At 39.0% G+C, this 15,710-nt stretch overlaps 1 protein-coding gene across 1 annotated transcript; it reads right to left on the bottom strand.

Annotated features, from left to right (window-relative positions):
* Positions 1-5,332: 5,332 nt before the first annotated feature.
* Positions 5,333-12,022, bottom strand: AGR3 (anterior gradient 3, protein disulphide isomerase family member). The gene is made up of 7 exons (XM_075022484.1): positions 11,917-12,022; positions 9,625-9,688; positions 8,355-8,407; positions 7,626-7,702; positions 7,299-7,362; positions 6,146-6,229; positions 5,333-5,382 (listed from the first exon to the last, which is right to left on the bottom strand). Exons 1-7 carry the CDS (start codon positions 12,020-12,022, stop codon positions 5,333-5,335), a joined length of 498 nt encoding a protein of 165 aa, XP_074878585.1.
* Positions 12,023-15,710: the final 3,688 nt, after the last annotated feature.

Below are 15,710 nucleotides of genomic sequence, written 5' to 3' on the forward strand. Positions count from 1 at the left end.
CTACAAGGATGTGGTGAGGTTATGCAGGGAGAAAATTAGAAGGGCCAAAGCCCAGCTAGTTCTTAATCTGGCTACTGCTGTAAAAGACAATAAAAAAATTTTCTATAAATACATTAGCAACAAAAGGAGGGCTAAGGAGATTCTCCATCCTTTATTGGATTCAGGGGGAAATATAGTGACAGAGGATGAGCGAAAGGCTGAGGTACTGAATGCCTTCCTTGCCTCAGTCTTTAATGGTAAGACACATTGTTCTTGGGGTACCCAGCCTCCTGAGCTGGAAGACAAGGATGGGGACCAGAATGAAGCCCCCATAATCCAAGGGGAAATGATTAGTGACCTGCTACACCACTTAGACACACACAAGTCTGTGGTGCAGGATGGGATCCACCCAAGGGTACTGAGGGAGCTGGTGGAAGTGTTCACCAAGCCACTTTCCATCATTTACCAGCAGTCCTGGTTAACCGGGGAGGTCCCAGTTGACTGGAGGTTGGCAAATGTGACACCCATCTACAGGAAGGGCCAGAAGGAGGATCTGGGGAACTACAGGCCTGTCAGTCTGACCTCGGTGCCAGGGAGGGTTATGGAGCAGATCATCCTGAGTGCCATCATGCGGCACATACAGGACAACCAGGCGAGGAGGCCCAGTCAGCATGGGTTTATGAAAGGCAGGTCCTGCTTGACCAACCTGATCTCCTTCTGTGACCAGGTGACCCACTTAGTGGATGCGGGAAAGGCTGTGGATGTTGTTTACCTGCACTTCAGTAAAGCCTTTGACACCGTTTCCCACAGCATTCTCATGGAGAAACTGGCTGCTTGGATGTGCGTATACTTTGCTGGGTAAAACAGTGGCTGGATGGCCGGGCCCAAAGAGTTGTGGTGAATGGAGTTAAATCCAGTTGGTGGCTGGACACAAATGGTGTTCCCCAGGGCTCAGTGTTGGGGCCAGTTCTGTTTAATATCTTTATCAATGATCTGGATGAGGGATTTCAGTGCACCCTCAGTAAGTTTGCAGATGACACCAAGCTTGGCAGGAGTGTTGATCTGCTTGAGGGTAGGAAGGCTCTGCAGAGGGATGTGGACAGGCTGGATCGATGGGCCGAGGCCAGTTGTGTGAAGTTCCACAAGGCTCAGTGCCGGGTCCTGCTCTTGGGTCACAACAACCCCATGCAGTGCTACAGGCTTGGGGAAGAGTGGCTGGAAGGCTGTCTGGTGGAAAAGGGCCTGGGGGTGTTGGTCGGCAGCTGGCTGAATGTGAGCCGGCAGTGTGCCCAGGTGGCCACAAAGGCTGTACCAGAAATAGTGTGGCCAGCAGGGCTAGGGAAGGGATTGTCCCGCTGTACTCGGCACTGGTGAGGCTGCCCCTTGAATCCTGTGTTCAGTTTTGGGTCCCTCACTACAAGAAAGAGATTGAGGTGCTGGAGTGTGTTCAGAGAAGGGCAACGAAGCTGGTGAAAGGCCTGGAGCACAAGTCTTATGAGGAGTGGCTGAGGGAACTGGGGTTGTTTAACCTGGAGAAGAGGAGGCCGAGGGGAGACCTTATTGCTCTCTACAACTACCTGAAAGGAGGTTGTAGTGAGGTGGGTGTTGGTCTCTTCTATCAAGTAACTAGGGATAGGACGAGAGGAAATGGCCTCAAGTTGTGGCAGGGGAGGTTTAGATTGGATATTAGGAAAAATTTCTTCACTTAAGGGGCTATCAAGCATTGGAACAGGCTGTCCAGGGAAGTGGTTGAGTCAACATCCTTAGAGGTATTTAAAAGATGTGTAGATGTGGCACTTAGGGACATTGTTTACTGGTGGACTTGGTAGCGCTAAGTTTATAGTTGGCCTTGATGACCTTAAAGGTCTTTTCCAACCTAACAATTCTATGATTCTATGATTCTAAGTGACCCAAATATAATCCATAAGTATGCAATTGTTTGTGTAAAATAATAGTCAACATCGTATAACTTTCAGATCAGGTTGACACCCATCTCCTCATAGTTGAGTAGAGTGTAGGATATATACAGGATTTCAGTGTTTGTTAGGAATTATTAAGAATTGCTATCAGCAGTGAAGAATGAATAAACTTGATTTTGACTGAGTGGAGGTAGCCAGTATGCGCTATCTCCAGAGGAAACAAAGCAAAGTCTACACATCAGGATTTCTCAGTACAGTAAATTCACTGAGGGCAACTACAGGCATGAGCTGTGGGTTGAGTTTGGTAACCTTATCTCAGAGCGACTACAGTGTGTCCTTGTATCTAGGAGTAGCTCTTGGACATTAGCTATTCACTCACTATGAGGGCCACCCCTCACATCTATAACCCTGTCAGTTTAAATTGTAAGAGTAAAGTAAGTCCCTGTCGCTGTGAATCATGTTGCTTTTGCAATTTTGCTCCCATCAGTTAAACAAGCAGGTCTTGTTTTCTATTGACTGAAAGTAGTGACTTATATTTTTAGCTGATGATTCTCTAAAAGCATCTAAGTTATAAGTCCAGCTAAATAACCTCACTGAGTTCAGACTGCTGACTTCACAAAATGATTGGGGTTGGAAGGTACGTCTGGAGGTCATCTGTTCCAATGCCCTGCTCAAGCAGGGCCACCTACAGCCAGTTGCCCAGAACCATGTCCAAACAGCTTTTGAATATCTCCAAGGTCAGAGAGTCCACAACCTCCCTAGGCAACCTGGGCTAGTGCTTAGTCACCCTCACCGTAAAACAGTGTTTCCTGATGTTCAGACAGAAGCTCCTGTGTTTCAGGTTGTGCCCATTGCCTCTGGTCCTGTTACTGGGCACCACTGAAAAGAGCCTGGCTCTGTCCTCTTTGCACCCTCCCTTCGGGTATTTATGTACATTAATGCGATCCCCCACCCTGAGCTTTGTTTTACAGAATTACAATGCTGTGACCTCAGACTGTGTCTGTGGCTTCCCTCTGGTATAGAAATGTATTAACATTTCAGTGTGAGCAGTGACAATCAGCACAAAAAGGACATCATCCCTGGGTTTGGGCTGTATAGATGTGCATGTATCAACTTAACAGGAAAGAAGAGGTAAAGTGCTCATCCACTGTATAATCCTAAAGGTACCCTCAGCATATTTATGGTCTTCAGCATTTATATGCTGAAGGAAGGGTGCCCTTTCTTTACTGAAAGGCTGATGGAATACCTGGACTGACTGGGGTAGTCCATGAGAGTAGCCTTTTATGGCAGACACTGTCATCTTTGCAATTAATGGAATAGTAGTAGCAGGCAAGGAAACAAGAATACCATGCACAAAGATGTAGTTACTAGAGTTGAAGGGAAGACAACAGGTTTGTTTTGCATCTGCTTTCCACATCTGAAGTGGAAAGTTTTTGTTTCACTCTGCAATGAAAGCATAGCCATGCAAACACTTCCACAAGTGCAGCCTTCCCTCAAATATCCATCCAGAGCTTGCAGCCTTAGTCTTCTGAATCTTAAGTAGGTGAAGCAGGCTTTGGCTGATATTGTAACATTCCCACATTTGATTTCCTGCCTGAGTTAGAGCAGGGGTTCTTTCAAGCCAATGTCTCCTGTGATCTCGGCTGATGTTGAAAGTGAATGTATGCAGGGAAAAAATTTCCCTGCAGTATGACAGCAAAGACCCACCACTTTCCACCTACTCTTTTCGGTAATGTTTTGAATCTACCGTACTTAAGCATTTCCAAAGTTATTTTGTGCTGTGCTTCTCTCCGAAATAAATCTCTTGACTCTGTTTTGAAAGTGCTGCCATGGCTATCTCCTGTGTCATCTCTGGCAGTGATCTCATATCCCTTTCTCCTGAACATCTCTGGCATGCTCAGAAGAGGGTATCCCCACAGACTGGGAAATGTTGCCAAATCTGGAACATATACAGACATAAATGAGCAGAGCTAAACACAACTCAAAGGAATGTGATTACCAGTTTAATTTGGTTTCTAGCATTTTCCCATAGGTTAAAAAATCATTTAACTGATTATGAAGACAATGTATTGTTCATGACTAATACAAGAGTTTTTTTCTCTTAGTGTACAGGTAATTTATCACCACTCTGTTGGAATTTATGCTTATATCCAAATTTTACATAATTATGAAGACATAGATAGGTGCAATATAACTAATTCATAACAAATTAATACTAGGTATTGTGAATTAGCAAAGGTGTCCCTCAAAGATCCTTCCTTCATCTTTTAAACGTGTATACAGGCAGCATCATAGGAAGTGGCAGGTGGCAAAAACAAGTGACACTGGTGCTTTGCACGTAACATAACTTACATACTCTTACTGCAGATGAATCTCTTAATATCTTGCTCTAATGAAAAAGCGCATTGCTAGGATAACAAACTTTCAACTGACTCAGCTTTTTACTCAAAATAGGTGTCTGCCTTTGCATACGGTGATCCTGGGGAAATTTTGTGAAGACTTTGGATGTACAGATCCCCTCACTAAGCTGCCACTGTGATGTCTGGGTTGGGATGCTACAGAAAAAGAGGGAATGACCTGGGATGAGCTTCACATGACTCAAGTGCCATTTAAATGAAAAGAGCTAGGACAAGCCTGCCCATTTTTCCCATACCAGACTTTACAAGTATCACTTAGCCTCAGGAGGGGAGTTCTGGGACTATCTCCTTCCATCTCTCTTGCTTCACTGTATCTTTATCATAGCAAAACCTGTAGTTGCTATTTGATGATTATCACCTCACTGAGGCCACATGCTCAGTGTGAAATGTCTGTTCTGTTTTCAGCTATCATCAGAATTATAGTTAAAGGATTATACAGAAGAAAGCTAAGCCCAGATCACTGTTTTTTTCTATATAAGCTATTCCAAAATCTATAGGAAGAGCCTTCCTGTCTGATTTGCCAGTAAAGTTTCTTTAATGAGAAATAAGTGCATAAAGCAGAGGTACACTAATGACTTACAAGCTTCTTGCAATAAAAATAAAAATTAGGAGCTGAGATGCAGCTATTAACTTATATAATAAATTGCAAATAGACATAAAAAAGAATGGTTATAACTCTTGGTCAGAAGTCATAGCTGACTTAAAGTCATAGTTGGACTGATAAAATACAGCTCAAAGTTGCTGCACCTTAAACCATCACTTTCAGTTATTCAGATAACTAATTTCAAAGTGATTAATAGATTTCTCCTCATATTTTCCAAAAGGGCGCAATAGTCTTTCTATGTTTGTTCTTCAAGTTGAACATATAAATTCCTTATGAAATCTGACATACCAAAGCTGCTTGGTAAGAGTTCAAAATGCTAGTAGAGACAGAGAGGTTAACTAAAATATTTAAAAAGTTATGTTTCCTAGTGCAGCTTCACCTCGTAGAGGCTATGGTCATTTCACCGTTGCTGGTTACAGTTCTGTCTGAATGAGGCGTAGTGCTTTCTTCATGTTCTCTATTACTGAAAGAAAAATGAATAAGAACTGTAAAAACATACTTAAAGTGCATTTGTACAATTAAAAAACCCACCTAGTTTGATTAGTAAACTGTTTACACTGAAATTAATTTATGATCACACATTCTATTTTAGAGCTTTCTATTGTGAAAATTCTGGCATTGATACTAAAGCAGAAGGTAAAAAGTTTCATGAATCAAAATGTTTAACTTAAAGCGATTTGACAAGACTCCTTTCAACTCCCTCATTTCTCAATAGCAAGCCTGGTAATCAGACGATGTGCATATTTGTGGTGAGATACCGCACTGGTGTCAGATAGATGGTATAGAGTAAGGACTAGCTCAACCTGAAAAATCACATTCTTTTCTGAAATATGGGTGTTAGGTGGTACTCAGGTAATCACCAGCATTTCTCTACCAATTCCCTCCCACCGCTGGCTGTTTACATTGCGCAGCTGGATACCTTTCAGCATAGTGACATTCACTGTTTCCCAGCAAACTTCTCAGATCTTGATCCTGAAAGTTCTCACCCATGATCTTTCAATTTGTCTTACCCGAATAGTCCCAATAAGTTCAATGGGACAATAGTTGTGCTTAAGTCTTTTGCTAAAACAGGTTAGACTATTATAGTTTATTGCAAATAGTCACTCACAGTCTTTATTCATTACTTTGAGATCTCAACAGATTCTCAAGCACAAATGATTGTGATGGGGTGTAGCTGGCTGCTTACAATGTGAAATGCAAAGTAACACAACAAAGAGGGCACTTACAGAATGGTATGTCTTGTGGTTCATAAGTGTAAAGCCGGTTGGAGTATCTTCCTGTGATATCAGCTCTTACTGTGAGAGATGGATCTGGAAAAATAATTGTATTCAACCCTGCTTTCCATTCCCACAACAGCTGAGGGCGATGTCCGTGGCACTACTTTGACAGCCCTGTTTCTGAGGTGTTCTGATTTCATCAATGAGGCAATTGCTAGGCCGTTATTCTCTGTTCCAACCAACTGCTCTTTAATTGGAGAAATCCTGAACAAAAGCTAATGCTTATTTTTATATTATGCAGCTATTTTTAAGTGATAGATTACACATGTATTTAATCCCTATTTAAAGAAAACCATCCTGTTTTACAAGTTCTGGGGTTACATCAGGAGAGGACAGTTTAACTGGATGCACACATAGTGAGAGTCATGTATATCTAATGCAATATTAGCATGACCTACCTAGAGCCTTCAGAATGAAAATCTTGTGATTGTTAATGTTCCCATCATGGGAGCAAGTTGTTGTGGACATCTCGTCTCCCAGTTCCCCTTCAAAGTTTTTGTTAATTAACTGACTCCTGTTACTACATTGCTCTCTGTCTGAGTGTGGGCTTCATCTCACCTAACTTTGGATGCCACCATGGATGCCACCTACTCTAGGCTCCCTGTACAGTCAGTGAAAAGGAACAGGCACTCTGGGGCATGATTCATTTGATCTACTCCAGAAGTCAACTTTACAATGGGTTAAATCATTCCTTAGATGCCACTGACTATTGACTTGCTCTGTGGCAATGTCCACACTGTAGACATCTACATTCAGTCAGATATTTGACTGCTTTCAGTAAACTTTGTCTGAAAACAGCACTAGCAAGAAGCACGGAGAGCAAATGCTCAGATGCTAACAGAAATTTAAGCATCTTGCCCCCAAGCACAAATTATGTACCCTCCAGAACATGTCTGTAACCTGAGGAAGTTTACGAGGGTGAAAGCCTCCGACAGAGGGAGAACTGAACTCAGATTTGCCAAGTTCCAGACTAATGCCATGGTAATGATAAATTTTGAGCTATTTTATTTTTGCAGAATGAACCATTTTGATGTCCGCAAAGGAGGACACTGGTGTAGATTCTGATATCACATCTTTGAAGGTACATAAATATTATACATACCTACAAACATGATTCGAGGCACATATTGTCCATCAGGAGACAGGTTTTTATCTGTGGTTTCATGCTGGCAGAGAAATTAAAGCTAGTTATCAAAATATTTCTGTAAATTTTGCTGACGTAGTACCACCAGTGAATAGTCTTGTACCAGAGGACAAAACCAGAAAAGGTACTACTTGTATGTGGATACACATGCACATGCCTGTACTTACATGTAACTCAAATGCCAGAGATATTTAGCTAATATGACATGAAAAAGCAAGACAAAGAAAGAGAAAACACAGGCCAAAAAAAAAAGATACCAGTCAAATCGCCCCAAACCCTTCATACCATGAGATTCAGCATAACGAAGTTATTTTGGGCCATTTCCTGTATCTCTTCATTTTCTGCAAAAGCTTTCTTCAGGGCTAGAAAAGACATGATCATTTTGAAGTCCATCTCAAACTCTGCCTTTCCATCTGTGTTTAGGCACCACATTGGCCAGAGACTGGCCACATTGTTCCCATCTCTGCTGATGCACATTCCTGAGGAGACACTTAAGGGCTCTATCACTGCTTTTTGTTTTTTTGACCCATGTCAGTACAACCTCCCGGCTATGAAAATGGAAGCTCTTTTCTGTTATTTATGAAGCCTGTCGTCTCAATGGACACCATGTCTCAGCTTGACAAAAGTGCATTATTCTCAGAAAATTCTTATTAGATCGATTTCAGCAGCCCTGTCCTCATCTCCTTCTTTAGTTACCAGTTCAGGAGAGCCAAACAATATTAAATCTGTTCAATGAGTCAGTAGCAAATCTGTGTCTCTTAATTTAAACTGACGAGCGCTGCATTAGGGATAGCAGGACAACAGCACTGAGTATTTTGCATGTTCTTTGTTGGGTAGTTTTATAGTGGAGTTTTTGTAAATAACAGTAATAAATCCTTAGCTTTTCAAATACATTTTCATTTACCTATTTTTTTAAATGATTTTCAGTAAGTGCAAGGTAGATATATAGATAGGTGCAGTTTCTTATAAAAATATTCACAAAATTTTAACACTCAAAAAAAATATCAAAATTACCTTGGCAGTATTGACAGTCTTCCAAATGATGAATTACCATCAGTGGCTTGTTACTTTATTAGTAATAATAAAACATGTAGTTAGATCATTTGACAAGTATGCAAATGGGTGATTTTTACTAGCAGATCAGAAAAGGCAGATTACATTTAATATTATATTAACTCACAGTAAAACCATACAGGCATTCTGTAAAGAATTACAAACATTTCTGAGCAAGGGAAAAGAAAATAATTCCCTTGTAAAAGAAAGAAATAGAGAAATAGAGTTTCTGTATCTAAATAGGTTTTCTAAAGTAAGAGATTCTAGAAGAAAGAAACAATGGAGCCATCATCATTTCATTCCCAGTTAGTTAGTTCCCATTCCAATCAAATTGAAAAGGTATTTAATAGTGCTTAGGTGTGAAGTTCTCCATGATTAAGAAAATAAAAATAATCTGAATGAACTGGAATAAAATATTTTTTATAAAATTGGGTTTATCATCAAATACTTCCCATGAAAAGATTCATGTCTTTTAAGCTTTCTTGAACAGATATACAATAAATTATTTTTTTCTGTAAATAGTCTGGTAAAGTATCAAAATTTTATATATTTGGATGTCAAAACATAAAACAATTCTGTGCATTTTGTCCTTTTTTTTTTTTTTAAACTACTGTTACTACTCAGTAAATCAGTTACTAATGCTTGATCTGTTATCCCTCTCAAGAATTGTTCAATTCTAGCCATTTTCACATAGGGCACATGAAATTAATTGCCTTTTATTTTAAAAATAATTTGCCTTCAATTCAACAATACCTCATGCTACATACACTATTATGCTCTAAAATGCAGTGAGAAACTGCGATTACATCATGCACATATGCCAACTAATGACGTGTGTTGGGGAAAACCTCAGAAGCAGTAGACCACCATGCAAGAGAAAATATAACTGATTTCCAGGTGTTGATTAAGGAAGTAATCAGAGGTACATGATATTAAAAAAACCCCACAACAGATGTATTTTTAAAATTTTAATATCTATTTATCATTGCTTCATCAAATAACAGCAATGCTGTTGTGACAAAGAAAGGACAGTGTTAAACTATCAGCAAACGAAGTTGCTTCACAGTCATAAGACCCCTAGAACAGCTTTTATTTTTAGACACAAAATCTGTTTTATTTAACTGGGTGGTCTGCAGATCATCTGTCGTAGTGTTTCTTTGTTTTGTTTCATTATAGTATATTCAGGCATTACTAACAACTTTGTTTTACAAACTATTTTTTAATCTCTTACCTTTTTTTCGCTTGATAAAGCCCTTCTTCATAAGTTTGTACCCAGGTAATTTCATCTCCCCACCCTAGAAATACAACAAAAGGATTAACTGGTAGCCAGGCAAGTAACTCATAACAAATTCCTTTTTTTTTGTATTTATCAATAGTTGTACACAAATAGAATTTGGATTTTTTAGTCAAAGGTTCCCAAATGCTGTGGATATGCTAATTCTACATCTCCTGATAGGTGCACCGGAAGATTTTAAAAAACCCCAACAACCAAAACCCCGCAAACCCCTCAGATGGTTGTGTATCCAGTTCAATTCCTTTGGCAAACCTGTTAGATATCTTTCTAAATACTCAGAGGTCCCTAAATCAGCATTCAAATCCTTTATATCTCTACCTTGTCTGCTCCCTATTTCATGTAGACCCTGGGGCTTAAAGAGAAAGTTGGCTTATAAAAGAGAGAAAAATAAAATATGACAGCTCAAATAAGATCAACTTTAATATGAATGTCGTTAGAACAGTCTTGGGTTGTAAACTTAACTCCCAAGTAATGAATTTCAATCCCCTGGAGTTGCAAGTGCTTCATTTAGTTGAATAATTTAATAAAACAATGGCTGTTAAATAAAAATCTCCGCTGAAACAAAATGCTAATGAATCACCAGCTTCATAGCTCATCCATAGCTGGTGATACACGGATCTCAAAAAGCAAATTGCCCAGTTGGTTTCATGCCTTCAGATCCCAAGACGCCAGCCCCTGTGTAGTAGATCCCTGCCTCCCAGGCAGTGTTGCTCCATTCATGACAACCCTCATGGGAATTGTAGAACAACTTCTGGATCTGGACCAGGTTAAGGCTCTGTTTCTTCTGTGCTGTCTGGACAGCGCTTGGACCAGCCCCGGTTATGTAGAGATTTGCTGTTAGCTTTCTCACAGAACAATTGCTTGTGACGCTACTTGGTCATCTCTTCTTTCAGGAGAGTGATTTTGATTACAGATCTGTCTGGTTGATGGTGGGGTTTTGGCGTGTTGACCAGTGTGTTCCCAGCCCTGGCTGAAGTCAACTGCTGACATAGGTAACTGCACAGAGGAGTCAGCAAGGGTCATTTTGCAGCAGGTTTAAGTATTCCCCTCTGATCTGTGAAAATTACAGGTAAAGCGCTCAAGGCATCCCAAAAGGCCTGAAATCAGAATTAGAAAACTGACACTTGTTTTCTGTGACTATTTTTTTCAAAATTGCCAGAATTTAAGGATTTTGTTATCTTTTTATGCATTTAGGCTTACTGAGAAAAATAAACCCTGATCTAGGCAAGATAGGCAATAGATACCACATTGATTCTAACCTTTCTCCAGGGATACCACTTACGAGAAGTGATTTGCAATTTCTCTTTGGTTAGTCCAGGTGTCGCATGATTTTGTCAAGTGCTCCCTGAGCAATGAGGCTCAGATGGGATCTCTGTGACAGGTGCGGCTTTGCCAGTGCCTTGTATGGGACGATCTCAGAGGTGAGTTGTGGGGTCTGTAGGCTTTGCACAGCTTGCAGAAGAGGTCAGAAAGGGAGCTGGAGATTTTTGGGGGTGAATAGGCCCAAAAGGATAGGAAGGATGGAGAAGAGGAAAGACCTTGGTAAGTTATTTCTCTGCTTGTATTTCTAAGGATTCATCAGACATAAATAACTTAAAATAGGGTCTTCAGTTAACATCCAAGTTGAAAATTATGTACCACAAGGAAGTGAATTATTCACTGCAAAGCATGACTGTGCTAACAAAAGAAAAAAAAAAATCACACAGAAAAATCCACCAGTGGCTCAAACTAAAGCAACAGCTTTAGCTGCATGGGTTCGTCACCTGGTGCAGTGTAAATCAATGTGTTAGTGGTATCCTAACAATCTATACTACAGTTTGTTCTGTGTATAAAAATGGGTATGTAGAAAAATAGTTCCATAGTAACTGACGTTATGAAACTGTAATAAAATATCTTTTAAATAGTATATGAAGGAATATTTTTTCACTGATAGTCCTAAAGATGCATCCTCATTTGAGAGACTCAGTTTAGGTTATTCGCTTCTGCTAGGTCACCGTGCGTTATATAAATTATGCAGGTTATATGAGGCCCTCAGCCATATCCTTAAGAACAAACTGACGGAGTGAAACGACATGGAATGAGAAGATGCACTACTTGGAGTGTCACTTTACACTAGCGGAACACACCTCAGTAAGTATATGTGTGCTTCTATGTACATTCTAAATAAAAACATTTCCTGACCTATATGGTAAGATAAAGAGGTAACTACATACAGTAAATATACAGTACCTCTTGACAGTGTCTGAGGTGCTCGTTTTTCCTTTTTGATAGCCATCGCAAGGTTGGAAGAGACTGCAATTAGCAGGAGGGACAAGGCCAATGTTGAATGGACCATTATTTCCCTTTCAATGCAGTAAGGAAACTGGAAAACAAAGCAACAGCTTTAGTCGCATGGATTTGTCACCTGGCGCAGTGTAAATCAATGTGTTAGTGGTATCCTGACAATCTATACTACAGAGACAGTGTTGGTTATTTCTAGAAATGCCTTTCTTTGTGAGAAAAGTACAAAATGGAGGTGCTTAATTTTATCACAGAACACTGCTTTCAGCTGTCAAAATTAGACTGCAGGGGACGGTTCTCACTATAGTGTGATCAGGGGAACAAAGTTCATTTCAGTTCATTTCTGGTCACCCAGCATTTGATTTTTATGAACTAGTACAATGTTGTAATACTGAATTATGACAATTTCATGATAGTGTTACTATTTGTTTGTTCTGTTAGTTTTTTAATTTCAGTGAACCGTAACAGCATGGGATCTTTTTTGTGGATAGTAGGTTTTTTGGTCAAAAGATGTCTCATGATATACTCCTTAATAAAATAGGAAAATTGACAAATATTTACCTCCAGGTATAATACATTTTAAATGGGCAAATCCCTCCAGAATGTTGAAATTGCCATAATTTTTTTTTAGCCTGCACTCTGTGAACCAGGATGTTAAAGATTGTGAGATAAATGTCAAAGAAATTTCCAGCTGTTTCTCACAATGAAAACTCAAAAAATTTCCCCATTCTTCCCCTCGGCTCAACTCCTGCTGAATAAAACAATCCATCTGTGCTCCTGACTGTTTCAGTGTTCTGAAGATGTTTGCTTCTCTTCCTGACAAAGATCATTATAAGAAATTCAGTAGCTTCTGGTCTTGATAGAAATCAGAGAATGAAAGTAATGCTTGAGGAAAAGCATTACAAAGCCAATTTTTTTTAATTGATAAGTCGTCTTTCTGCCCAGTACAGTCATCTTTAGGCATTAAAGCTCTGATATTCAGGTGAATACCTGATGGTGTGAACTAAGTTAAAAAATATAATGCTTGTAGCCCACGATACCACCCAGTAAGCTGATCAGTTCTTGCTGGAGATTCCACTTTTCAGAGGTTGAGCTTTAGGAGTTACTAGGATGACCCACTGAGAAAGTGCTTTGACTTAAAAAAAAATAATAAAATAAACAAAAAAAATCCCCCCAAACACTTGTGCCTGTATTGATAAAGCAAATTTCAAACTTGAGTTTAAAAGTGATATCTAGTATGGAACTACAGCCCTGAGCACTGCCAAAGAAGATGCTTCATGTTCCTTAGGACAGAGAGGCATAAGAAGTGCAGCAGCTTCCTTACTTCAATGAATCTCTCAACACAACTAATATCACTGTTAACAGTTCAATTTCTAGTGAACAAATTCAAACTCCACTTCCAGTAACTGGCAATCTCAATACCAGTAAAGAATTATATACAATTGACTGGAGAAAAATTTGCACATTAAAATGTGCAAAATTCTAGAAAAAATGAAGTATCATCGTGTAGTAAGAATCTTATATTTCTGAAGAAATTTTCCTAGGTTGCTAAAGTAATTAATACATTCATTATAACATTTTTTCTCCTCAGACTTGTCCACAACAGTTCCCTTCCCCCCCACATGGCGTCACAGCTCTAGAGTTGTTCTTTGTTTCACATCCTTCCTTAGGCTTGTTCATGTTAGCTAGTGTTGACTGAGTTTTAGAAGAGAGTGTCCTTTGGATCTTACTAATTATGCACATTAATTAGATGATTGGAGATTATCAATGTTTAATAAGAAAATGTGAAGTTTTCCAGTGTTTCCTAAGGAGAGACTATAACTTTTAGTTAAATCTGGGGGATGAGGATTTCTTAGTACTAAAAATTCCATTCAGATTTTCTCCCATGTTTGTGCAGACCACTAACTTCAGTCAGCAAAAGCAGATCAGTACACCCTACTGCTATACTCTTGACGAATGAGTATTTGTAGCAACTCTGTGTGAAAGTTAATAACTACCCTTACAATCAGTTTACCTATTAGATGTTAACAATAAAATCTAGCATTTATATTAACATGTTAAAATGCTATTTAAACATAAATAGTTATGGCTTTGAAATCACACCAGACAATGTCTCTATAAAGCAGGTATGGAATGCATGGATCAGTTATTTTTTCGTGATGTATTCATAAAAAAGTCAACGTGTACATCTCTTCAAGTCACAAGATTAATTATCTGAAGTTTAAATAATTATCGTCCTACTGAAAACCAATAGGGTTTTGGAAGGATAATTTAGGGAGCTGTAGCTGGCGGCAGTTTAAATTCAATATTCTGAATTTTTGATGTTACATGATCCAATGCTAGTTAATTGATTAAGAGAAAAAAATGACAGCCAACACCATATAGATTGCCTTCATCTCTCTGTCAGAACAAATGTTTTGCCAGCTAATCTCTAAGCATCTGTCAATTGTCTTTTTTTGTATAACTAGGCTTGTAATGCATTTGTCAACCAAACCTCATTGCTGTAATAAAGGAAAGTTAAGAATGAGAAATACTTGCTCACCAGCAGCGATCAATTCTCCTGATGGAAGGTCCTTTTTCTGGAACTGGTTAGTTAAAAATCAGTGTGATTTAAGCACAGAACACCTGAGCTGCCCAGGTGCAACAACAGCACATTCACCTGGGAAAAAATGAGAGGAACCTTTTAGCTGAAAACGAAATTCATGTGTTTCCACCCTCCCCCTTCTTTTTCTGCCATCCCTCCAACTTTTGCTTTTGTGAGTTCCCATGCTTATACACTGAATCCTTGGATTTCTCTTTGTCTTGGCTTGTATCAGGTGTCTTGTATGAGGACTGGAAATAAATAGTGGCTTATGTGTGCCTGCTACTTCCCCCCTCAAACAGTTTGAGTCTGGCTTATGTCCAGTGAAAAAAGAAACCACCAATGAAAGCTGGAACTGTAGGTGCTTTTGTTCCCAGTGAATGCCTGGGTTCACTGGTGCTTGAAGATAGGTATGAACCTAATAGGAAGACACAAGGGTTACTTTGTGTAGAGGACTGTAATTAACAAATAAAATGAACTTTTTTTTTTTGAGGGGGAAATAAAATTATGTATTTAAAGAATATGGTTTCAAGTATCTGATTATTGCTTCTGTGAGTTGTAGTTTAAAAATGGTCTGATTCTTTGGCCATGATGCTTCATATAATTTTGACCTAACTTGACTAATACAGGAAAAGTCCTTTATTCACTGTCTTTGCACAAAGAAGGAATTAGCTGGATCACCATTTCCCTCCTCCTTGGATAGCTTTTGCAAGAGAATCACAAGCAATCCTCTTTTGGTTCTTCCTCTCCCATGTATTTGTTTATATGGACTGTATGTTTACAGTTTTTTCTTCTCCTTTTCACGTAAAGTCTGAATTCTTATTTGTCTTTGATGCTTTGATCTCCTGATGGTTGTTGTCACTGACACATATATCATGAATGACATATGATTCTTGTATTATGTTTTATCAACTATTTTTGTACCAAAAAGTGCAAAATGTGACTTTCTGTATTTTTAGTACTGACTTTAATATTTGTAATGAAGCATTCAAACTTGCATTTCCAGTTAAAAAAAGTATAGTAACTGTATCTAAATCTATAATACGCTTAGCTCTTGCAATGGCTGAAAAAGAAAGGAACGTAGTTTGGTTACAAAAGAAATGCAGGCAGATAGTGAAATCAAAGTGCTATATTGCATTTATACATTTAAATTTTAAGCAAA

This window comes from Buteo buteo, chromosome 2 (genome assembly GCF_964188355.1).
Source record: "Buteo buteo chromosome 2, bButBut1.hap1.1, whole genome shotgun sequence".
NCBI lineage: Eukaryota > Metazoa > Chordata > Aves > Accipitriformes > Accipitridae > Buteo > Buteo buteo.